The sequence below is a fragment of the Centropristis striata genome, chromosome 1 (genome assembly GCF_030273125.1).
Source record: "Centropristis striata isolate RG_2023a ecotype Rhode Island chromosome 1, C.striata_1.0, whole genome shotgun sequence".
NCBI classification, from domain to species: domain Eukaryota; kingdom Metazoa; phylum Chordata; class Actinopteri; order Perciformes; family Serranidae; genus Centropristis; species Centropristis striata.
The window spans coordinates 18,769,427-18,796,230 of record NC_081517.1 but is presented as its reverse complement, the minus strand read 5'-3'; the positions used below and the strand labels follow the sequence as shown (position 1 = coordinate 18,796,230).

The 26,804-nt window shown below is 40.6% G+C and overlaps 1 protein-coding gene across 3 annotated transcripts in view; it reads left to right on the top strand.

Moving 5' to 3' along the window:
* LOC131971967 (protein tweety homolog 3-like) overlaps positions 1–26,024 on the top strand; it is a 29,522-nt gene extending 3,498 nt beyond the window's left edge. For all 3 annotated transcript variants that reach the window (XM_059333682.1, XM_059333676.1, XM_059333689.1), the window contains exons 3-15: positions 6,835–7,031; positions 12,024–12,135; positions 12,222–12,442; positions 14,109–14,204; positions 14,342–14,414; positions 14,551–14,626; positions 16,087–16,142; positions 16,870–16,962; positions 17,161–17,253; positions 17,336–17,472; positions 19,364–19,537; positions 21,115–21,190; positions 22,889–26,024. In XM_059333682.1, the coding sequence (XP_059189665.1) occupies positions 6,835–7,031; positions 12,024–12,135; positions 12,222–12,442; positions 14,109–14,204; positions 14,342–14,414; positions 14,551–14,626; positions 16,087–16,142; positions 16,870–16,962; positions 17,161–17,253; positions 17,336–17,472; positions 19,364–19,537; positions 21,115–21,190; positions 22,889–23,023 (1,539 nt within the window). In that variant the 3' untranslated portion in view covers positions 23,024–26,024. The remainder of the gene's footprint in view (positions 1–6,834; positions 7,032–12,023; positions 12,136–12,221; positions 12,443–14,108; positions 14,205–14,341; positions 14,415–14,550; positions 14,627–16,086; positions 16,143–16,869; positions 16,963–17,160; positions 17,254–17,335; positions 17,473–19,363; positions 19,538–21,114; positions 21,191–22,888) is intronic.
* Positions 26,025–26,804: the final 780 nt, after the last annotated feature.

Here is a 26,804-nt window from a genome sequence, read left to right as displayed (position 1 = left end):
AACATCATTAGAATTAGTTAAAAGCATAAACCTAACTGCAGTCGTTCTTTGATGAAACACTGCCTGAGTCTGCAGTGCTGCCTTAGAGAGCAGCTCTGTCTCAAAGATGGGCTTTGGCCCAGTTTTTGCTGCATTTCATTTGAATCCTCAAACAAGGTGACTTCCAGGTCTCTGCACCAGAAAACACAGCCCTGCGAACCCACATAAAGCCGAGACACATCGTTTAGAATCCCACATTTCATGGGCTGCAGTCACCCCTCAATGTAGTTGCTGACATGTAAGGGGAGAGGAGGGAGGGCGTGCAAGTTCAAGAGCTGAGCGTGGGAAGGCACCCACGGCCATGGACAAGGGAGGGAGATGGGAACCGGAGAGAGAAGCAGGGAGAGAGGAGGAGTGGGAGAGATAAAAAAGAGACTGATTGGAGGCGAGAGGAGAGAGAGAAGACTCGATGAGCCATGGGAGGTGCTTCTAAATTGCCAAATAGCCACTTCCTGCGAGCTATTCAATGTTTCACTAAGGGCCTTTGTGAGTGTGTGTGTCAATGTGTGTGACCACTGGAATTTTAAGGACCCCCTTTTTAGACTAATTACATCCTGGCATATTTCAGCAGACGGGGCTGTTTCTATGTCACTGAGCATCCTGCAATATGATCATATGTTTGTGTGTACATCAATCGTATCTACAGCAGTTGTGCATGTTATATGTATGTGCTGTATGTATATAAGCCACATACAGTATGCTCACTTTCTGTGTCAGTGCGTATTTAGCACTCTGTGTTGTTTGTCGAGGTGAGGTCACAGATCTCCCTCAGGGGTTGTGTGTGTGTGCGTGCGTTATTGTGTGTGTATGTGTGTGAATATAGGGGTTCTATTCAGGGTGAAATCATTAATTCTGGCTAGACGAGGGGAGGGAGAGGGAGGGATAGAGGGTGAGAAGAACAAGAAGAAGGAGGTTGAATTGGACTGGGGGAGGGAGGGAGAGAAAGGGGGGAAAGAGAGTGGAAAGGGGAGGGCTGTAGTCTGTTGTGAAAGAATGCTCTCTTTCTTTCTTTCACTCTTTCACTGAAGCCCGTCTTTAGATTGGCTCAGTATATCTGTCTCAAAGGCTTTCATGCATCCACTCATCCAGCTGAGAAACACACACACACACACACACACACACACACACACACACTCTCTCTCTCTCTCTCTCTCTCTCTCTCTCAGACACACATACAAACAAGGTCCTACACAGTGTCCTTCAGTGCAATGAGTCCGTCACCACTACACACACACTATCACACACCCCCACACAATGGAGAGAGATTCTTCTGTGTAGTGTTTTTCTTTCTGATGTGATTTGGCACAGGTTCATTTGTATTCAGCTCTTGAGCCCTGAAGCTGCTCAAAACTTTTTTTCTCACACAATGTCACTCACTCATTTTCATTATTCTATCCCATGCAGAAGTTTTTTTTCTCTTAAACAAACAAAATAACGAAAAAAATACCCTAGCATTCATTCACAAGAGCAGTTGTTCTCTGATGACTTTGACTTTGTTTAGGATGCTGACTCCGTGGCTTTTTGCAAGAACTGTTTTTTTTCCTGAGGAGCTGAAATAGGAGCTCTTATCCTGAGGTTCTGTGAGGCATTGGAATAGCGTGTGTGTCTATCTGTGTGTGTATGTGTGAGTGCATGCATTCGTCTGTTTGTATTATGGCAGAATCGCAGAGTCAGCTACCAGCCACAGTTAAACAGCTGCAGAACATTACAGAGGAATCATGTGACCTGTAATAACACATATTCCCAGCTGTGGAAAGTAAGTCTGTAATTGGTATTTTGAATAGTATGCTACAGTTTGCACAGTGGAAGACATTATCTCATAGCATTTTAAAAAGGATCAAAGTGGATCGATGTGAAAAACGTACCACTCTTAAATCTTTTTTTGCGTTTAAATGTAGCAATATGCCACACAGGTCAGTCTTAACATGCATTTTGCCCTTAGTCTTTTGGTTGCCCTTTGACCCAGTAGCACAGGTGAATATTAGCAGAATGAACTTGAGGTCAGTCGGAGCTTCAGGAAAGAAGTTGAGAGGATAGTAGGCAAGGCCTGACTACAGAGTAACACAGAGGCAGGGAGAGTGCAAGGACAACTCAGCGAGGTGGAAATGATTGATCCTGTCAGCTCAAACACACACACGCATTCACAGACGTGCACATACTCACACTGAAATAGACAGATTGAAAGTAGATCACTGTGCCTGGGTGTTTAACATTTAGCCCCTCCTCCAGCCTGCAAGCCGATCTCCAGTAGCATAGATTTGCGCGCGCGCGCACACACACACACACACACACACACACACACACACACACACACACACACACACACACACACACACACACACACACACACACAAACACACACACACACACACACACACACACTTACTCTGAAGGACACAGACACACACACACACACACACACACATCCACAGCCAAGCTCACTATGCTTATTAGTAGCTAATTGATCCCCGCTTAATCTGCTCTGATGGTTTGTCAGCCCGACAGTTAATCTAGCGGCCATCATACACAGTGGGGGCACAGTGAAGTGGCTGCAAAGACCTGGTCCCCAGTCAGATTATACATTTAACATTAAGCCCATGCACCACACATCAACAGTTCTGGGTCAGTTGTTGTTGCATTATATGCACAGTAGTACTGACATGATTAGCTGGGTGTCAGTTTTTAGTATCAAGTAAATGTTTATCTCATTTTTCAAGCCAAAATGCCAAACATTCAGTGACACAGCTTCTCAAATGAAGCATGCTTGTCTTTTATTTTTATCACAACAAAATAAGTAAATGTTTGATTGACGTATTACAAGGAATTTCAAGATGTAATTTTGTTTTTAGTTTATTAATTGTGACAGGCATATATTGGATTTACTTGAATAATGGGGAAATAATAATGGACTGAAACAGTTTTATAGGACTGCAGCTAACGATTAGTTTTCATTATTGATTAATATGCTCCTTTTTTCCCTGCTATAACCCCTCCCCCATATAATGTCAGAATATAGAAAGAGAATGCAGATTTTGATTTTCCAAAGCTAACGGTCACATTTTTTGTTTTATCCAACCAAATACTTGCCAGTTTTATTCCTGTTAATTGTGTATGAGAATAACACATTTCCACTATCATATCACTTCCCTCTGTATCCCTGTATCTGTGTAATCCCATTGTCATTCTTGTAGCATGATTTATGATGGATGCAATGAAAACATCCATCGTTACATAGCGTGAGGCTCCATTCTCATTCTGCAAAGCTTAATGTATTTTTACCCTATATGGTATTAAGCCCTAACGTTGATTTTAAAGACACAAGAGATCAAACAATGCATTAGTGCACAGTACGCCTTCACCACAGCACGGCGTTTCTGCCACTAAGCTTGTAGATAATAACATAGGATAATACCAGAGACCAGGAATCTACAGAGCTTATCTCCCCCTCCTCTCCCATCAGGATCCTCTCCTGCCATCCTTCGCTCATCTTCTTTAACCTGTTGGAACAAAGCAGTCTGGGAAAAAGCAATCAACTGATTTCCTCTCACTCAGCCCAGCTTTACCAGCTGCTTTCCCCAGGAGAAAGTAATAATGTCGTAATGACTGAATCACAGAAATGGCGTATAAATGCAGGCTGTTCCTTACTGATTCTTGTGGAAGTTGTAATTCAAGTTGTAATGGGATAAAGCCACAAAAGTTTTATAATATTTAAACTAAGATTGTCTCCACCACCTGAGTAGTGTGAATATTAATTTTAATGCATGTAATTCATATCTCCTTGCTGTAAGATTGTAGTTAGAGACCTCGGACAATAGAAGTACTTTGATGCCTCAGCAGGGACTGAGGTCTGTGGTTTGGACCGCTCTTTAAGAGATTAGCCCTCATCTCTCCCTTCAGATGTCATATTACAACACTGCAGGTCACATCCTATTATATATCATGATGTATCCTTTCTACTCGAGTGTTATCGTGACCTACTAGCTGGGCTAGATTGGCTCTTGCCCTCCAGATTTGATGTAGTGTTTGTTGGCCTGCTTACACATCTGCCACAGTTTGCACTTGGAAACGCTGATCTTATCAGGATGTATTGTTTCTCAATATGAAGAGATTTGTGTCTTTAAAGACAAGCCTGTGACAGCACATCAGCTGGCTCTGGTGTGACTGGTGAGCCTGAATGGTTCATTATGTGATGTTTCTGAAGTTCAGGAATTTCCTAGGAAATCATAGTGCCAAATCAGCTGACCAGATAAGCAACAAATTCAGTTCAGCTTTTATTTCGAACATGTGCGAGTAACACAACAAAGTAAACACAAAAACAAATACATCCAATGAGAATAATCAAAAAAAAAAAAAAAAAAAAAAAAATAGCAATAGTTAAAACAAACACTGTAATGTGTCCGAAAAGGAGTAGGATGAAGCATATGCTTATTTAAACCTACCCCTTCTCCACTACTCAATTAACACTCCCCCCCCCCCCCCCCCCCAAACATACATATTTAAATAATACATATTTACAAAAAAAAATAATTTTTTTTTTAAATAAATAGATTACATAAACAAATACATGAATAATTTATAATTTATGAAAACACCCGGTTGTTAAAGCCCTTCTTCCTCCCTGTACCTTGTGAAAACCATGTGTTTGTACCGCTTTTTAAACTGGATCATGCTTGGACATTGTTTGAGCTCCACACCCATATAACATTTTGCACAAAAAATCATATTATATCTGAGCCATAGCGCAACAATTATTAGCTGGATTGCCATGACATTTTGATCAGACATTTAGGATAACAAGAGGATGGATTGTAATAACTTCTGTGAGGTCATCTAGTGCTCATCTGATGATGACCTGAAAACTGTTTGTAACCAAACACCTGCAAAACTAATGACATTCCCATCAGCCTCAGCTGTACTTTGTGTTTCGTGCCAATCAGCAAATGTTCGTATTCTAATGGGCCAAACTACAATGTTGAATGTGGTAACACGGCTGCAGCTGTTTCCTCATACAAACCCGAACACTTGTCTGGAGTTTCCCTTTTACACATAGCACACACCAGAAGATCACACCTGTCAGAGTGTGAAGAATGCAGGACATGATGCAAGTAGGCAGCGGAAATCACTGTGCTTTGTTTACATAGCTGGTTCGTAATTTGGTCATAAACAACCAGGTCTCTTTCTTTTCCCTGAATTGGTATGATGATTTTGGTGTCAGCCCTTAACAACAGATTTCCCCAGACCTTGTTGTCTCTCCAGTTGAACATTTTTGTTGGCTTCTTGAGTAAGTGAGTTGGTATTCTTCCAGTTTTGCGTCAGTCTCATGGTAGTAACATCATCAACACATCCACTTGTTTGCTGGGAATTCTCCAGACAGTGACCTGCTCTATTCACACATGGGCTCAATTGGACCTTACTACTAAGGATCTGACTGGGAAAATGTCTAGTCCACCTTATTGAGACATTTGACTTCTCACAATACATCTTGTGACCCCTCTTGGTACCAACTTCTAGGATGCAAACCACCCTGGAACATGATGCCTTACCTCAGCAAGATGCAATCCATAAAACATTTATAAAAAACATTATACACAGTTGCCATAAAGTTGGAATCAGTTTTCATTGTCATATGTTTGTAAGAGATTAGTTAACCGAGTTTTGAGATGATATTCACTTTATCTGTTAAGAATAAATCACATTGTCACAAGCATTTCATGGAAAGAGGTAAAAAAATGTTTTTATTCCAACTTCATGAGCGACCATGTATTTAATGCATTTTTGAAAATTCACTTATACTTTAGGTGAATATTTACAGTAGAGGTACATAGGGTGAGGAAATTGCTGGTTGCTAGTGAGGAAAAATTGAGGTCAGCAAAAAAAGCTTGGGAAGCCAGGATGTCTGTAGGATCTTAGAGGTAGAGTCAGGTTTTGTTATCATCCACGGAGGAGTCCCCAGAATCTCACTTGTACTGCTGTTTCATGCAGAACTGTGGCACAATTCCTTTGTCTACTGTAAGTAGTCTAGCAGGTGGAGATTTTGGTTTTCCAGAAACGTGCCTTTGTCTCTCCACGGTCCTGCAGTGCAATGACTTTTCCAGACATACCCAGTGGGGAAAGAAAAACATTGCAGTGCATGTGTTAAAAAAAGATTTCATCAGTTCAAGGCAAATTGCTGTAACAGTCCTCATTTCTGCCGTTACCCATCCTCCCTTTTTAGTGTTCAGTTCAGTCATCTTCTTTCACATCTTCCTTTTCTGTCTCTCCAGACTCTTTTTTTGTTCCAAATTTACCCTCCCCTCACTTCTCCTTCTGTCTGCCCCCACCGCCCCTTCCTTCTTTTACACTTCAAAGCTTTTAGAGGGTGTGTGATCTGTGTGGTGGGTCTCTAGCGCACATAGCTCCCCAACTGCATTGCTTCCGCTCACTCCATGGAGGTGTGCATGTTTGATGGTGTACAAATGTGTTTTTCATGGTATCCATCAGACAGCCATTTAACAGCTACTATTTTCTGGCCTCAAGTAGCTGAAGAGAGGAACACAGTTTGCGTGTCTGTGTGCGTCTGTCTACACAGGAAAACCTAGATCATGTGGTCCGTCTTCGTATCTGCTTTCTGCTCATATCAGCTGATTTGCTTCCTGTATATTCAACCCACTTCCTAAATTGTCTCCTGTGATAAGGACTGAATGAACCAAGCTCAAAGTTCAGACAGAAAAATACATCATTAACTGTGTTATGACATTATGTATTTCTGGTTATTGCAACTAACTGTTTTTTTTCCTCCATCCCCCTTCTCTCCAGTCCATTTTGCTGCTCGGGGCTATAGCGTTGCTGTGTTTGGGCCTCGACCTCCTCTTCCTCCTCTTCTACTCATTCTGGCTTTGCTGCCGGCGACGCAAGAGTGACGACTCCTCGCACTCCCATACGCACTCCCAGCAGCCCAGCGCTGACTGCTGCTGCACCGCCTGGTGCGTCATCATCGCCACACTCGTCTGCAGGTGAGAAGTTATTCCCATTAGAGCAACACGTCAATACATTTATAATAAAGTCATATGTATTTGAACGCATTTAACACCCTTTCCCCTTCAGCCGCCACAGAGTACAAGATTTGCTTTATTAAGAGGAGTTGAGTGAGTAAAGGTTGATATATATTTAATCATTCTTCCCAATTAAAAGGAATTGCCCAGTAGCCTTGAGTGGAGTTTCCAACTTTTCTCTGGGGATTACTGGGCTGTATCAGCTGTATAGGCCATATTACTAAAACTGCATAAGACAGACACTATGAATGAGCCACATAGCAACCCATATTAACATTTTGTGCAGTCATGGTAGTGTCAGTTTCCTTGTATTGATAGTTATGTTTCCTGATGATAAGCTTTCGCTGAAAACACACCAAGCAGTGCGGCCTGCAGTGGCTGCTCTTATCTGGTGGCAAATGAATTGTGGCCAGAGAATACCAGCTGCCAGTCAGTAAACAGAGTCCTGTGACTCTTGTGACATGTTGACCTATGTTACGTAGAATTTCTTTCCACCTGAAACACATGAACAGGCCTCCCGGATTCCAAAAAATGTAATAATTGTGACAAGTGCACTGTGCTTGGTGTGTTTTTCTGCATTAGCTTAAAAAGTTGGGAACAGGCTTAATGTCATGGTCTCCGCATCTACGCCTTCTACTGCAGACAAAACATGATTTTCACTGTTACATCAGCCCCAAAAATAAAAAATGTATGTCACTCTTATCGCTTTCCCCATAGCAGCAGATAAAAAAACTGCATTGTAAAGGTTGACTACAACAGACAAATGTATTATTGAAGAGGAAATGCCATCATAGCTTGGAAATAACAATGAAATGTCATAATATATCAGAGTTACGGGAGCTCAGTTATTTGTATAATCTTGTCATCCCCTCTAATTCATGGAAACACATGAATTAACACAAACACAAGACATAGACAAACACACAGTCTTGCAGAAATTTCAGACATTTGCTCAAATGTTATCCAACATTTAGATGGAAACAAATAGTCTGCCTGACGCACTGTAAACTGAATATTAGTTGTGGTGTGAATTTAGTTCTTGTCCACATTTTTGGAAGAATAAGATACTAAACAGAGAGGTTGCAGTCTGAGGGAACCCTTTAAGAACTCAATCAAGCAGAAAGCATGGCCACTATTCTCACTTCTTGCAAAGATAAGAGGTTTTCACAGGACAGCTGCCATATGTACTATAATGACTTTAAATTTACCTTCATTACAACAATCAAGTCCACTCACTCTTGTGTAAGAAAGAAAGCCCCTGTGGTGTAACTGGGAGCCAGCCAAGTGGTTAAAATCCATTGTTTGTGTTTATCTGGCTGAAGGTTGTGTAAACTCTGAAGTCTTTCACCCAATCGACCCAGCAGCAGGGTGGAGGGTATTCCGCCCACAAATACCTGACTGTATGGACTCTGGTCTTCCTTGCACACACACACACACACACACACACACAAATATATAAACTATTCGTCTTTCTTTTACTCCCTCGTCACTTTTCTACTTCGTCTCTCCAGACATTTTCTCCCCCTTTTCTCCTTTTCTTCATCTCCATTAGTCCCTCTCTGTTATTTAGTGTTTCTCTCTGATCGGCCTTCTCCCTGGCCTAGAAAGGTTGCCATGGAGACAGAAGCAGATTTGATGCAGAGACGAGAAATGAATTATACAGTCAGCGTGTGTGTGTGTGTGTGTGTGTGTTCGCGTGACTCAGTGCTGAAGAGTGTTTTTTTGCAGCTTTTTAATATTTTATGATTAGCTATAATATTTCGTATTGAATATTTGATATGGATCTGTGTGTGTGTGTGTGTGTGTGTGTGTGTGTGTGTGTGTGTGTGTGTGTGTGTGTGTGTGTGTGTGTGTGCGCGCGCATGTGTGTACATGTGAGTGCACTCATGTGATTCTTTGTCCACAATTTAGTATGACATCATACTTTATTTCTGGCACGACACCAACAGCATGTGGACTTCCTCCATTTGTGTGCAGGTGCACTGTGTTTATATTGAAGAGACTGCATCTTGTATTAGGTTGTTTACTGGATCAGAAAGGATCAGTCGATTAATGGTTTGGTTGATCAGCAGAACATTTGTTAACATTTTGGATTATCATCTTGTGTTTTTAAAGACACTTATTAAGAAAAAAATCAAGTGTTTGCTGGTTCAAGTTTCACAAGAATAAATCAAATATTTAGGGATTTCATATTGTTGTCACCTTTTAGAATGATATTCATTCTACATAAATGCAGCTAAGTACATTTACCAAGTACTGTACTTAAATAAAATTTTGAGGTAATTGTATTTATCTTGAGTTTTTCCACATTATATGTACTTCTACTTCACTACATTTTAGGGGCAAATATTCTACTTTTAACTCCACTACATTTAGCTGACAGCTTTGGTCATGAAAAATACTATCGATTTAAAATGATTATGTATGTTTATAAAGCAAACCAAATACAATAATAGAAGTAAATAGAGTTAAAAAAAATGGTAAAAAGTCAAATACTTCTTACAAAAATGTATCAAAAATAGGGATCTGAATACTTCTTCCACCACTGCTTGGAAGTTATTGTTGTAATTTTTTATGTAAGGTGACATGAGGCCAGGGCTACTGTTGCACTAAGAACTGACTCTGCAGGTGGCTGTGGCTTAATGAATTCAACTGACAGCTCTAACACTGAATTTCATTATCACACTAACAAAGACACCATTTAAAGTTACAATTCTTAAGGTTAATTTGGAAACAGGGTGGTTACTGGTGGTGCAAGCAGGGAATTTAAATCCAGCATGGGAATGGCTAGACATCTCCGTTAATGATCAAAACAGCAAAATAGAGAGCTCATTACAGAATGTAAATACATTCATTAATTTCTGAATAAATGCCGGCAACACTTGGTATCAAAAACAGTGTTTGATCATGACCATACTAAGAATTTTTACTTTGAAGTAAATCGGTTATGGAATGGCAATACCCAGAGCGTTAATTAAAATCAGTATGGGTTCCAATACACATCGGCTTGGTGCATCCCGAGCTGCCGTGGTCTTATGTTGCTGGTAACATTTTCTCCCAGTAGTGTGAAGTCTCTAGTGGGATTAGGTGTCTGGATGTTTTCAACTGTTTATATGGAAAGTAGCAGTTTGTGTATTTAAATACACAGCTACTACTGAGGGCATGTCATTTGGCTGTACCACTAATTGGATCATTTATTTTGGACTCAGGTGAAACCCTTTGGTTTGGACTTGAACTCGCCATGGACCCAACTTTGACTGACTCCAACATTGACTGTCTCATGTACAGAGCTCCAGCTGAGTGCGTTTTAGTGTGCTCATTTAGGTACAGCAAAGCTTTTTTACCGTTATGATGTCAGTCTGTTTCAGCTGAAAATGGACTCAGGCAGAGACTCGAGTGGCGCTCCATCTCTCTGAGTTAGCATCACTCAGAACAGGTTGCTGTTTCTCAAAGGGAAAAATGATACCTTAGTGATGTATGTGTGCTCTTCTAGGTGGGAGCTTTATTAAATCAGAGCTAAGCTGGCCAATGCATGCTGTCAATTATTTGAGCTCTGAACTTTTGCCTAACTGCCTGTCTTTCCTCTTTTATGTCTCATATCCTAAGCTGTTGGTTTATAAAGTATTGAAATCCCCCGATGAGCCTGCAGATGTTAAACCAGCAAGATAAAACTCATGGAGAGCAGAGAAGAGTAGGGATGAAGGGAAATGATGAGAGAAAGGAGTGGCAGGAGAGCAGAAGAGGAGGAGTGAACAGGGGTGAAGGGAGATGATTTACTGTAACAACTGAGATGATAGGATGGAGTATGATGTGGGAGGCAGGGATGGATGGATGGGGAAATGGACCAATAAAAGAGACGACATTCACATTAACATATAAAGCATGTCTCCATGCCTTTATTCATCTTTATACAGTTTCTCTTGTCAAGTCTTTTTCCGTCTTCATTTGTTGTTTTATGTCACATGTACTCATAAAGTCCCTTGTAAAGCTCTGAAACGCACACACACTCTCTTACACAAAGGCGTGTGTGTAAACCAGCTGTAACACGGGGCTACTCAAGATCTAATGGGCTAGAATGAATTGCCTTAACAATGGCCATAAATTTCCCTCTACAAATCTGCCTGTTGTTAGTGTGCAGACAGAGACATCATCAATACAAAGAGTGCAGTCATACACACACATGCGCACATGCACACATACAGTACACAAAGAGAAAAGAGGGGGCTACAAGAGCTTTACAGAGTGAGTGAGAAAATAAGAGCATAGTGGGGAGGGGCTGCGCGGGGAGAGAGGGTTAGATGTGAAGAAATAGAGAACGTAAAGGAGATTTCTTTGGATGTGATAGTGGTGGTGTAGGGCGGGCGAGGGGTTAGCTGTGGTGTGACCATGGTTAGGGACTACAAGGGGTTTGAAGAAAGGGTGGTGGGGCCAGGAACCTCAGATATTGTAGCATGTGTCATGTGTGAATGTGGATGCAGAGCTGCAGAAGGATCATATTATGTGCGGTCTGGTGACCCAATTATTGTGTAGACTGTGTGCGTGTGTGTGTGTGTGTGAATCATTCTTGGTAGTCCTGTGCCTGCCCGAGGCCCGAGGGTGACACCAAAGCAAAGAACATGGAGCTCAGCGCCGCCTGTTGCTGGTTAACAAAGGAACTGCACTTGTTAACTTTAAGACCCCCTCATATGAAAATCAAGTTGTTAACCTTGTTCACATCCATATGGTGTTTTTTTTAATATGCTGCAAGACATGTCACGAGAAAAATAAACCTCAAAAGGAGGAGGGAGACCTTGAACTTTTTTGCTTTATTGTAGTTGGGAGCGTGCGTGCGTGTGACAAGATAAGAAGAGTTATTATTGAAGTCATTCATCCATATTGATTAATTTGATGCCATGCGATGGTTGAATTAGTCATTGTGTTAACACTTGGCACTTCCTGTTTTCTGCCTCCCAGTGCTGGCATTGCTGTCGGATTCTACGGAAACGGGGAGTCGAGTGATGGAGCGAATCGTTTGGCATACTCCCTCCGTCATGCCAACCGCACCGTGTCCGGGGTGGAGAAACTGGTGAGTTGCCTGCTGTATGGTACTACTTTAAAAATGTGATCCAAGGCAGTTCCAAGGTTAATTTCTCTCTCCTGTGAATGCCCCAGGTGTCAGAAAATGCCCTAGCCTTAAATCAGACAGTGGAGGAGAGCTTGGTCCAGCTGGAGACAGCCTTCCAGGAGCAGACAGACTACGTGTCCATCGTCCAAAAGCTGCAGGGACAGCTGGACGAGCTGGTGAGGCTTATGGTGGATGTCCCCTTCTGGTCCAATACTGATATTTCCCTGGAGGACTTGGCCCGCAAGACGGAGATTTTTGACTTTTACAGGTACAGCACTGACAAGTAATGGCTTGTGTCTGGGATGGAAAAAGTATTTGCTTGATTAAACTGAAAACCTTGTTAAGGAAAATCAACATGTTCAACATATATTTCAACATAACAATACATACACCATTATACCCCCTTTTTGGTATATAATCCCTTCAGGCTGGCTTGAGGGTACAAGTTAAAACCACTGAAATGAATCACTTTGGGCTGAACTTGTTAACCAACCATGGCAACAATAGAGTGCAGCAGGAATGAGATTAGATTCCAAATCCAATGGAAAAGTCACATTAGATTTTGGATTATTTGCAGAAATTAAAGTCTAAGGCAAAGAAAAGGTTGATATTTATATGTTTGGTTCAAAATGATACTCTCAACAAATGAACAAAATTTTGCAGTCACCAGAAGTAAAAAAAAAAAACAGCTATAAATGGACCACACCAAGATCAAATGACTTTAACGTTACCTCAACTACCTCTGTAGTCTCATTTAGCCACTTTTTAGTCACTGCCTATTTTAAGGCAGCTTCAAAGTGAATGAGTGGGGTATTTACTGATGTATTTTATGTTGAAGAACAATTCATGAATCTCTTGTGTTAACCACAGACTTTATTTTCAGGCATCTAACTACCACTTTGCATGCATTCTCTGCCGAAACACTGAACAAACACTTTTAGCTTTCTAAACTTATGATTCTCAGTCCAAAACCTTCACCAAAAAATTAGCTTGTGATCTGATTTGTGACCCTATTATCCTTGAAATGTTCTGCATGGTTTATGTTAAAGGTTTAATTAACTCAGTCCCAAAAGACCACCACCCTCTACTTATGTGTTTATGTGTCTCTGTGGTATGTTTACCCTCTACTGTGACTGGGCATATTTTTGTCCAAATGGGTCATTTCTCACTTTGGGGTTTTGGCTATAATTTTGGCTGTGTTTCTGCATATGGCATACTTTTTTATTTTTTTTCCAATCTCTTCCACTTTCAATTTTTCTAATGGGTCTATGTGTAAAATATACTTCCTTTTAAGGCCATTATGCACTCAATGCCCACTTCCAAAAACTTGATAAAACATTATACACGGTTGCCCATAAAGTTGGAATGATTTTGTTTTCAGACACAACCCTCTGTTAATTGTGGTTTCATTTTCATTGTGATATGTTTGGAAGACATTGATTAATAAAGTTTTGAGAAGATATACACTTTACCTGTCAAGAATAAATCACCTTGTTACAATCATTGCATGGAAAGAAGTAAAAGATATTTTATTCCAACTTTATGGGCGACCGTGCTTATAAATATATTCCCCCCCGAGTTTTTTGGGTTAAATCTTTTAATCAACTTCAGTCCTGATCAAAACTACCAAATATTTAAACATTTTTGGCATTTTAACCATTAAAATGCCAGTTTGATTACATGATGTCACTGTTGTTTTTATGAAAAAAACCCCACAAAAATATTTACTTAGCATATAACAAATGATGGGGGGCTGAGCCATTTCTTTGTAATCTTGGATATGTCAAAGATTAGCAACAACATTAAACTTTTGAATTTTTTTGGAAGCTGACATTTTTTTTCTTAATGATATTAAGGGGTATTATATTAAAGTGATACCAGAGGGTTAAGGAATACCCCCTACTTGTAATAAACACTGTGCTAAATGTTTACAGGTGGTTGGGGTACCTGGGCCTGCTGCTGTTTGATGTACTCATTTGTCTTCTGGTGCTCTTCGGCCTGATACGCAACTCTAGAGGCACTCTGATTGGGTAAGCTACTCTACATCACAGCCTAAGAGTTCCTCCTATTGGACGAGGCCAAATTGTTTATAGACTCAGTATCTGAGCGTGTCGATGTTGGTAAACCGAGCCTTGACTTTAAAAATCTCTATATGTGTGTCCTTCAGAGTGTGTTTGCTGGGTGTTTTGACTCTGGTGATCAGCTGGGGGTCTCTCGGCCTGGAACTGGCTGTCGCTGCTGTAAGTGTAACCATGGCAACATCGGCGAGCTCTCTGGCTCTGCAATGATGTAATCTTTTTCCCACTGCTTAAACAAGTGCGTTCAGCGAGGATGCTACTGTAGCCTGATGTGTCATGTGTGCTCACCCTCTTACAGTCAGCCAGCGACTTCTGCGTCTCCCCTGATACCTACATCACCAGGGTGACCAAGGAAAACGCTGTCATCAACCAAGGTATGCAGGCAAAAAAATCAGCAGTACAAAACACAAGATAAAAAAACGCTGCCAACACTTGGCACAAGTTAAATAAATCCATTTGTTGTGAGCACTAAATACAATTTTTTTCTTATCAGATTGTATATTTGAGTATTTTTAGAGCCCTTAACAATAGATATATCAGTTGACAGATATTATCGGCCGATATTGGCCTATCAAAGGCATATCAGCATCTGTGTATATGCTTTCTGATATGTGCCATTATGAAAACTTTTTTTTACAGAATATGTAATGCAGAAAATGTTGCTTGGCAGGATTTAGAAATGTTGTTAGCTTTTCTTTTTTTAAATAATTTTCTTAAATAGTCAGCAAGTGACTGAAACCAAACAGTAATCGTGTTTATTTAGCCATTTATTTTATTCCTTATTCTTTATTTCCTCAGTTAATAAAGTTTTATGTTTGAGTAAGTAGTTCTCACATTTGCAGAGTGGTGTAAAATCAGTTCACAATCCACATAAAAACTTTTTTTTCAATCCAGCTCAAAAAAATGCTATATCAGCCACCATATCAATTCATTTTCCCGTCTAAAATCAGTATTGGCATCGGTCTCAAAAATTCCATATCGGTTGGGCTCTGAAGGGATGAAAGTCATAAGAAAAGAAGGAAGATTCTGTGAACCATTCCCATTTCCAAACTGCTCTTATTGGGGTTGACTTGGGCTCTCCACTGCTGTAGAAAGACAACACAGAATTATTAAAACACTGGAACATGAAGAAGGAATGAATAAGAGATGACTGGTCAATGCACTGCTCAAAGGGAGATAGTGTAGGTTTACAAATAAGCAGAAACATCTTGAATAGACTTTAGCATTCACACTGACAGTTGAATCTCACCCTGACATGTTGCTTCTATTTTAGGAAACAAGTGTGTGCGTTTATGTGTGTATCCAAGGGGATTGTGTTTGACTGACACTCTGGTATCTAAAAGCTCTTACTCTCCCTCGGCTGACTGCAATGCATCAGCAATCCCGCACCCGCTCGTTCTCCCTCCTGCTTGTCCCAAATGTAAAAGAAAAAAATCTGCAGCGCACATTTTTGCTTTTTCACTTAGGATCATTATCTGATTTGTTCCCTCTCTTCATCCTTTTATATCCCTCTTTACCTCTCAATTGCTCCCTTTCTTCCCCTCCCTCTCCTCACTTCCCTCTTTGCGCTCATCTAATGAGTTCTGTTGTCTGTCAGTTGTTTCTGCTCTGTAGAGCACAGATGTTGCCTCTGTAACACACATATGACACACACACACGGACACACACAGACACACACGCACACATAATTATGCCTGAGTAGTACTGCTGACAAGCCTCCATAGAGAGATTCTGGGTTCAGAAAGTGATAGTGTTTGCCGTTGATCATTAAACTGTTTATTTTAAATGCATGTATTATTATTCAAGTGATGTGTATGTATTGGTTCATTCCCAGATATCCTGCAGTATTATCTGAGGTGCAGCCCTGGCCAAATTAACCCCTTCCAGCAGGTAACTTCACCCGCCTGTTGGAGTTATTCTTCTAATTCTTGCTTTTTATAGAATACATGTCTTTCTTCAGGTCATTTTCCTGCTTAAAGGAAAACTTCACCCTTAAAACAACCATTTGTGTATCATATATTAATCCTGTGTTACCTTGAAATCCTAAAGAAAAGTTTTTTTTTCTTGTATGCCTCCACGGTTAACCAGAAAATGCAAAAAAAGGAGTAAATCTTTGATGAATAGATGTAAATGGTAGACATGTTTAACAACAGCAAAACTATACTAAACCACCCATTTAAAAACTCTCACAAGTTGTGGAGTTTAATCAAATTGTCATTTATCCAGTCTATGCTCAGTACTTTCCACAAAGCGAGACAGTTAATATCAAAGTGTTTTCATCAGTTAAAGTTCAGCAAAAATGCTTGTATTTGGGAAGTAGTAAGCATATGACTGAATAAACTGGGATCATACTTCATGATTTGTGTGAGAGATTGTAAATAGACTGATAGTTTTTTGTGTTTGTTTAATTTGCTGCAATTTTTCAAGAATATTCTCAGTTTTCTGGTTTTCCATTCACCGTGGGTGTGAATTCAAGGAAACACGGTGTGAGTAATTGATATACAAATAACCACATTAAGGGTGAAGTACTGTGTCAAACCTGTAAAATAATCAAATAGCAGAAAGATGTGTTTGTGTGCGTGTGTTTTTTGTTTGTGACTCTCTGTATGTTTTGCAGAGGCTGTCAGGGAGTCACAAAGCATTGGTGGAGATGCAGGATGATGTGGCAGAGCTACTGAGATCAGCAACACGTGATTATGCCAACACCAAGGTATGTGTGTGTGTGTGTGTGTGTGTGCAATGATCTGTAGGTCTTTATTTCCACGGATGAGTGGATTTGCGTTAGTGGGAGCGTGATGAAAGTGGCAGTTTCAGAAGTGCCACGTGTTTATCTGGTGTGTGAGGATGTACATGAAGGCGGATATCTATATCTGAGCATGCATGTGTAACCTCTGCTTTTTGTGTGCAGGGGAGTCTCGAGCAAATCCAGTCTGTGCTGAATTCCACTGAGGTTGGACTTCACCAGCTGACTGCTCTGGTCGACTGCCGCAGCCTACACATGGTGAGTCATGGTGTGTGTTGTGTTCAAAGAGAAAACTCCTCAAATCTAAAACTTTCTGAACAGCCGACTCCTCTCCTTGCAGGATTATGTTCAGGCATTGACTGGGCTGTGTTATGACGGGGTGGAGGGTCTCATCTACCTGGTTCTCTTCTCCTTTGTCACTGCTCTGATGTTCTCCTCCATCGTGTGCAGTGTGCCACACACCTGGCCTGGCAAGAGGTAACACACACACATACAGTCTCTCTCACAAACACGCACAAGACCCACACAAGCCTTTACGTTCCTAAATCTATCTGTAGTTAATCTGTACACTAACAGCTAACATGTTACTAGTTCTAACTACGCAATTGTTTAACCAAATTCATCTTATGACCTGAAAACAGTGGAAAGACCCATAAAGGATCTACCTGGTGCCCATGCATGTCATTCTTTAAATGTTTTTGCCTCCTGAGCTGTTGTTTCCTTCTGTACGTCCTCCTGCCTGTCTCTGCACCCATCCAGTTTTTCTCTGCAAGTTTTGTTTATTTTATTGTTTGCCGTCAGCACCGCCAGTCTGGCTGATTGTTTGTTTCCATGTTTGTACTTATCTCTCATTTTCTTTTCTCCGCTGTGGACTTGGAGCACCAGTGTTGTGTTCGATTGTGTATCACCACGTTTTTTTTTTTTGTTTTTGTTTTTTTCCTGTGCCCCACTTCCTCCTTCTGTTCCGTCCCTTCCTTCTCTCTCCCTGTCCTGATTTGGAAATGCTTTGGACTTCAGCGAATGATGGTGGATATCAAATAAATTTAATGACCCTATGGTCCAATAAACAGCTTGTTCAAGTAGCCAAAACAAACAAATAACCATTTGGTAAAAATCAGTGAATAAACCTCTGAATAAACAGGCAGTGACGGGTTTCACTCCGGTGAACGATTCGCATTATGAAGCACAGTTTGTTTGTTGGGTGTGAATTACCAGTAAAGCTAATACATGGCTCAGCAAGTAATATAACAATCATCCATAATGTCCCAGAATTTACAAGAATAACTGCTCATGGGGTTGGTTGCATATTAGGCTGTGCTGCAACTGCTGAGTCTGTTTGATGGGCTGCACAGCTTAGCTCCTTTGGTTGCCTGAGTGAAACACCTCCATCTGGTGGCCAGTCAATGCACTAACTTCTTTTGTGCCTCATGTCTATGTAAACACACAGTAAAGCCCTGCTAAATATGTTCCCTCCCTTACTGCTTTGGAACATTACCAGCCTGACGTGACTTTGTTAGTTTGTGGACAGCTGGTATTGACTTCCCAAAACCAACAAATAAAATCAAATAAAACAGTCTCAATTATAGGGTATACATATGCACATGCACATGTATTCTGTTGTTGATCCATACATTGTAGAAGCCAGTACATTTCTGTAGCCAGAGATCCAACTTCCAAATCAGCACATATCTTATTTGATGCCTCATTTGTTTACGTTGCTGGCCGTTTTCTACATTTTTGACCATTTTATGTCTGAAAATGGTTTGCCCAAACCAGCCATGTTATCTCCTTTTTTCCTGATGTTTTTGCTTTAAGTTTCATGGAGCACTCAGTGATGCATGAAGTACTTTAAAGAAAATTGATTTTTTTTTAAATTTGATTCAGTTTGGACAATTTGAAACGGACAGTAATTATCAGGAGCGTATCCTCTATACCAATTGAGGATGAGTGCATGAAGCAAATGACTGCATGTTTATGCGTATTAAGAGAAAATCGAAGAGTCTGCTATCTTCATATAGTTTTACTATTTTGTAACCACACATAGCAACAAAAACAGCTTCATGGGTCGACTCTGGGCTGTGTAGTAATACTAGAGACCCCACTGTGCTTGTAGTGGACCTGTTTGTAGATGAATGCTGCCCATGTTCCTTTTCTTCTTGTTGCTGTAGCTGCTTTGGTGCTGAAGGCATGGCCTTACCCAGTCTTTTGTATCAGGGGACTCCACATAGTACACCTTCCCCTCTCCTAACCTCCTCTTCAACCACTTGTTTACACTCTGTTGTCTCTCTCGGATCTCCCTCCCCTCTACCTTTTCCCCTCCTATTCATCATGCCCTCTCGTGCCCTGCCCCTACCCTGACCAATTGAAGGACGGATGAGGAAGACGGAGAGGACGAGTCGGGCGCCTCACGGGGCGGTGTGCACGATAACCTGTACCGCGTTCACATGCCCAGTCTCTACAGCTGTGGCTCCAGCTACGGTAGCGAAGCTAGCCTGCCCGCTACAGCCCACACTGTCAGCAATGCCCCCGTCACTGAATACATGTGAGTTAGCACCCACCGCTAGCTAGAGACTAGCAGGATCAATACACTGCCTGCCATAGGTAGCTGATGCTTGCCCCTTGTGACTAGCAGCATAGCAACGCTCACTGCCTGCGATACAGTAAGTTAGAATAGCTAGTTTATGTTCTGTATGGCTCGCATGTCCCTCATGACTCATGTCAGCAATATTTCTCTCAGAGAGTTAAAACCCTTCACTAGCTTTCCCTTTGCTGATAGAAAAAAAGCTGCCTGCTGTATCAGCCAGCCTGCCTGTTTCAGTCCACAATATAAGCAAAACCATATTAAAAGAGAATTCACTCGCCATAGTATAAGTTAATAATTTCACCCTGCTTGCTACGTTACAGTTTGCCAAAGGACTGCTTGCTTTGAATACAACACAATTATATAGAGAGAATTAGCACATACTATATAAATCTATAGTCTGCCACTGCTTGCTGCTATTTAAGCTGTGAGCTAATCAAGTACAACGTGGTGACAAGAAAGTCATATGGCATTGTGAGCTTTTTGACAATTAAAGGACCATGTTTTTCATGTTTTGGGCTATCAAAAATCCTGTATGCTTAACAGAACTGATGACTATGTTCCAAAGCATACAGCAGGGTTGTAGAGTGATTTATTCTGTTACTTGTAGCCAAATTGTCAGTGTTGGTTTATAGCAGGGTGAGATTTGACACTTGCCTGAGTTAGGTAATCTCTTATAGTGAATGTTTGGTCATATTTGCTTTTTAGTTAAGTAAAGTTAAGTTAAGCTATCATTGCATGATTAGCAGTTTTGAGCACATATTTTCCTTGCTGTGCTTTTGGAATCTGACATTCAAGAACAAAAAGTGACTAAGAGCAGGACCAGATTCATGTAGATCACTTCAGTAAGATCAATCAGTTCAGTAAGACTACACCTATACTTTGGAACATGGTTTGGCAGTTCTTTGAATTATTCATTTTTAGTGAATGGACCAAAAAAACAGAAAATCATTTGTCCTTTGAGCATAAAGATCAAGATTTAAACTGAAACAGAGCTTTATACAATGAGCAATGAGTGTGTGTTGATTATATCATGGAATTTTGATTTATTTTCCTTGTGGGAACTAAAGTCTTTTCCAATAAATATTTCTTTGCCTTAATACTGTAAGTTGAACCATTTTCCTTCAGTTTTGCTGACATTTATAATATCTACTTAATGTTTTTAGGCATAGTTAAATGACCAATATAAAGGATACTTTTTCTGTTTCCTGTTGACTCACACACACATTGATAAAAGTACTATTTTACTGAGTCAGTGTCTCATTGTGAGACTAAATGTTTGTCTTATATGCATTGTTCAGAAAGAATGTAAACTATGTTGGACTGCGGCAGAGGTGTTTAACCCCTGGCTATATTCTACCGCCAAGATTAAGTCCCTGACCCTGTTTATTTGACTTTGGCCATTTGGCAGAGAGTTATTTGTCAGAGAGTCATTAAGTCGTAATCATGAGCAGACCACAGATGGACAACAGATCAACAACAACTGAGCACCAGTGGCAGGGTGACCACATGCAGTAACCTCTTATTCTATAATGCAGGAGCCAGAACGCAAACTTTCAGAACCCTCGGTGTGAGAACACCCCCCTGATTGGCAGGGAGTCCCCTCCACCCTCTGTAAGTGCACACTTTCTAGAACACACTCTCCCTCCACTATCTTCCAATACCCACAGTGCAGCTGGGAAATACTCAAAATTGCAGATATGGCATTTTATAATCTTTGAATGCAACGAAGAAAGCACGGTGTTTTAATGTACGTGTATCTCATGTCTGATGCTATTATAGCATGCTAGTGTGGATATTGGAAGGTAGTCCCCTCTCCCTACACCACTGCAAGTGTCCTCTGTGCTCAAACTAGTCCGTGATCATGGATCGCCTTTCTGAAGGTCATTTTGGCAGCCTGGGATAACTGGACGTTTGAAAAGAAGCCTGTTGTTTGTAGGATTTGCACTTGCATCAAAAGACATTGTCTCTTTTGATAAGGGTAATTGTTGGGTCATGTTAGACACAAAGTTGTCCTCTATTTCTGATGTAAAAAGTCTGGTTGGTTTCACTGTGGCTGCCAGTGCCATGTGAGGAGAACTTGCAGATCATGTAACAGTTCACTGAGAGAACCTCATGGGATTTTTTAAATATTTAGAACTGTAGTGCATCAACCCTTTTCTCCAATACCAAAAGACACAATTCTGCCAGTCTTGCAGGTGTCTGAACTGCACCTCTTGTTTTAAATATTCACCACAAACAGGTTAATTATTCTGGCTTTGACAAGGTGCTGCTGGGCCTGAAGTTGTGGATGTTGTTCCATGCAGTAATCTAGCATTAATACTTCTGAACACCTTTTAGGATACATTCCTTGCTCCATGTCAACTGGAGATGAAAAATTTTGAGCCCAAACCTCTAAACTTCCTGCTCCCCCTCCCCCCTCTGTTCCCACAGTGTGTCTATGTGTGCATTTTCTTGTCGAGGTGTATGTGTCCTCTGTTTCTGTGCCCCCTCACCCTTCACCATTAAACAGTAACAGGAGCACACGTTCCCCACCTCCACTGTTGAACCGTAGCAGCCACCAAAATGGCCACGATTCATCACTCTTAGGCAGGGCTGTCGGCCGCGCTGCTGTCCAGAGTGCTCACCCGTCATCAGTGTCTGCAGTGATGTGGAAACCAGAGACCTCCAACAGTAACTAGCCAGCTGCTCCACAAGAGACCACTAACTCATACCAGGCTAACCTACTACATCAGAACTAGAGCACTAACTACAAACCACTGACAAAATGGACCACATCTGCTAATTTACAATAACATCATCCAGACCTAATCAGCTGTTTATAATGAATGTTGTAATCAAACCCCCGGCTGTCCAAATGACTGGTCAAAGTATTTCTGCTGTACATGTTTGTGTTTGTTTGCCTCACACATCTATCTATCTATCTATCTATCTATCTATCTATCTATCTATCTATCTATCTATCTATCTATCTATCTATCTATCTATCTATCTATCTATCTATCTATCTATCTATCTATCTATCTATCTATCTATCTATCTATCTATCTATGTCAACCATTCACATTTCCTGATCTAATGTGCATTATTTAATTGTGAAACTACATTCTTTTGTTCTTCAGTGTAAATAAGGCCTGATCATAATCCATACGTTTTTCTCTTCTTCTCTTTTTGTCTTTTTGTTATCTTCCCTCCTGCCTCTAATTGTTTCCTACTTCAATTTCTCCCAACATATTTCTCTCTGTCACCCGCCACTCTTCCTCTCCACTCCCTCCCTTCCCTTTTTCTCCTCGCTGTCCTCCACCTCTATAGTACACCTCCAGTATGAGAGCAAAGTACCTGGCCACCAACCGACCGGACCAGAACCGACGCTCCGTTCCCAACGACCAGCTGGACCCGGCTAGCCGGCCTCACTCCGCCGCCCGACCACAGTCCTCAGTCCACTAAAGACCCACGACCGCACCAGTCCACCCCCAGTACTGCCTAAATCCAGTTTTTCACAGCCAATATCCAACTCAGCTCAACCAGAGCGGAGCGTTTAAAAGCACCAACAGGACCCATGTTTGTCAAGGTTCCACTGAATTTCACCTCCACCGACCGGTTCACCACAAACAACACAGCGAGTCAGAACTCATCAACCAAGCACCTCAGCAAAGGACTGCACTTTGAAGGTCAACTTCTGCTTCTCACCCACAGTTATTCAAAAGCTTAAAATTCAAAAAGTCAACGCCCATTCAGTAAGATCACAATTTCTACCCACTTCTCAGTGAACACACACACACCCCGAGCTGCTTGTTCCACCACTGCCCTGACGGATCAGCCCACATACCCACAATGCACAGCAACTAAAGCGCCTTGGCTCTGTCTTCTGCTCTTCTTCCACTCCCTCTCTCCACTGGGATCTGTATGCTGCCCTCCAGTGGAGACAGCTCTCACCGCTCACTCCCCAGACACTCTTACGTACAGACAAGAGCACACACACACACACACACACACACACACACACACACACACACACACACACACACACACACACACACACACTGTACAGACCTGTAAATAGTAAACGTGTGCTTTACTCTGATTTCATGAGAAGTAGACTGTTGAATCATTACTGGTAATGTGGTGTGCTGCGTGTTTATCATTGAAATATTTGCTGTATCTCTCATACATACAAACACACACACACACACACACACACACACACACACACAAACACACACACTTACACATTTAGGCGTAAACATCTGTATAAATAATAAGCCAGTGAATCAGAAAGCCATGTTTAGATAGAAACAGTACCACCACATCCTCTTTAGCTTAACATTGTCGTCTAACTAAGACTTGAATTGTGAGCTCGAAAAGCGTGTCCACATCTCTCTCTGTATCTGTTTACGTGCACATGCAGTACACGTGTTGATTAATGCGTTTTGAACATGAGCCAGGAATCCTGTCGTGGAATAACTGTTCTGAATTGGAGAGAGAGACAAGGGACATAAGAAGGCTCAACCTGTGCCAAAAAACTCTGAAAAATGAGGGATGCCTGATTCTGTCCTCCTCTTCTACTGCCTCCACGTCTCAAAAAAGGGAAACAAAAAACTCACACGGAATGTTTTCCCGCAGACTGTAAATAAAAAGGGAACAGAAAAAGACACTTGAAAAGGAAAACAGTGGACAGAAATGAAACAAGACTCACTGAAAATTGTGACTACACATTTGCCAGGTGCTATGTAAGCCAGTCAAAGTCCCAGGAGACGATCAGGACCGAGGAGAGACGGAAACGTTTTATTTTTTATTTTTATTGCTTCATTGTTTTGTTTTCAATCAGGGATGTGATCAGGAGCATAAAAAGCAGTAAAATTAAAACAGCTTTCCATCATCAATGGAAGTCACGAATCCTGAAGAAATCCCTGATAAATAATGTTACATAAAAGTGTTACACAATGAAGGAAAGTGGGTGTTTTTTATGTTTTATCATAAGCTGAATTCAGGATGTGATACTGTGACAAAGTAGTATTCTGTTCATTCGACTATACTGTTTTTTTCTTTCTTCCTGTGCTTTTATTTTGTTAACTGGTGACCTTGATCGACTGTTAGCCACCAGAAGTGATTTTTTTTCTTTATCTTTTATTTTATTTTATTTTATTTTTTAAACCCACAAGCACAAATTCTCTTCAAGGTGACTTTGCGGCATGGAGAAGTAAAACACACTGCCTGGGACACTGCCAGTGGTTTTTCCTCCCGCTCTAAACTCTCTGTACAGTGTATAAAAACTGTATTCGTGAACCCATGTGTGTGACATCACTGCAGCGTGATTGGCTATTGCTCTATCTCAGTGTTACTGTGTGTAAGTACAGTGATCAGTGTGTCTGACTGGCATCAAGCAAGGGCCAGCTTATCTAGCCTGAGTCATTTCTACACGGACGCCGCGCATGCCCCCATACACACACACAACAAACATGCTGTACAGACATAGACACTCAATAAACACCGTTTCTTATTAAGAAAAAAATCCATCTTTACCTACGTTTGTCCCGTTAACATTCACATCTAGAGCTGTAGTAACTGCACGCCCTCCCACAGCTGTGACATCACACTGATAACCATTTGCATTATGGGTGATGTAGTTGGTAGAAACCTGGAATCCTGTTAAGTAGCTGAGTGAGCAGAGCCCCCAACACCTTCCAACCATCATTCCTGTACAGCATTTTAATATTTTATGATTAATCAATGACCACTTCTCGTATTAGCGAGACAATCTTACATGTGTGATTTTACTAGAAAGAAAATGTCCATGTTATGGTAACAATGCTACCTATGGTCTAGTACTTTACAGTGTTTTTTGCACCATAAATGCAACAAATGTTCAGATGTGTGGGACTAGTCACTGATTAATGGCCTTTCATAATGTTTTTAAACTCTTACAACACTCTTCATATCACAACATGTTTTTTTTTTATTTTTCTGTCTTGTAAAAATCAAACTTTAAAGATAAAATAATAGCTAGCTGTTTTGTAGGAAAATAAAGGCAAGAGCAGCGTTTTTCCTCTCTTATTAATGGTGAATGACTCTCTGTCTTGCAATGTTTTAATAAAACTATTCCAGTGTAGTCTGCACACCTGACTTAAAGCTGTATTTGAATTCCTGTGCAATGCATTCTGGGATTTAACCAATCTGGTATGATCCGTCTGATGGAAAATTAAAAAAAAAAGATCCAGGCTCATGTTTAAGAGTCTGTAATGTTCATGTGTAATGTTGTGTGGTATGTACAGGACTTCAAGTACACCTCGGTCCAGATGTGACGGACAAACAATGTTTTCTATTGCTGTTTTTATTTTCTGATGGTTTAACTAAGATATTAATGATGTACATGTCAAAACTGTGGTAATGATATCATTCAGCCTGGAATAAATGTTTTAAAAAAAGAAATTAAAGCAACTTTAACGTACTGATCGAGACTGAACATTGTTCTTTTTCAATGTGAGTGAATGGACAAACATTGATGCCAACTGATAGAATATAAATCTATAACTGAATCCCTCAGGTCTTATAAACATAAAGTGAATGCTTTTAACCCTTTATCAGGCGAAGAACTATATGTGGTAACTTCAGTGGATATCATCAATATTTCGAGAAAAAAGTTGCAAATTTACTATATTAAAGTGGCAAATCTACAAGAAAAAAAGTCACAGATTTAAGAGATTTAAAGTGGCAAATCTGCATGAAAAAAGTTGCAGATTTACAAGAAAAAAGTGTGAAAAAACAACTTTTTTTCTCGCAGATTCTCCACTTTAAATCTCATAAATCTGCACATTTTTTTCTCGTAGATTTGCCACTTTAATCTCATAAACTTTTTTCTCAAAATATTACCCCCCTCCCCCGGGTCCGTATGTTTTTTTTAATACACATTCTGGCAGTTTGTAATATCCTCCAATATTCTCTAGGGTTGAAATTTGGAATTTGCAAGTATTTCAATGAGTGCCCTTTTAAGGGTTAAAGATCTTACATTAGACTAAAATGTTTGTTTTTATTGCCACTAAACACACTTTATATACCTTATTGATTCAGATGTCATCATTTTATTTTGGATGATTCATTTTAAAACTGATCTCCTGCTTAATGCCAATAAACTGTACTTCAATAGTTCTATAAACTTCACATAATTCTATATAGCTTTGCATTATTAGCATTTATATAAAAGACAGAGTGAAAGTGATAGATGGTGATG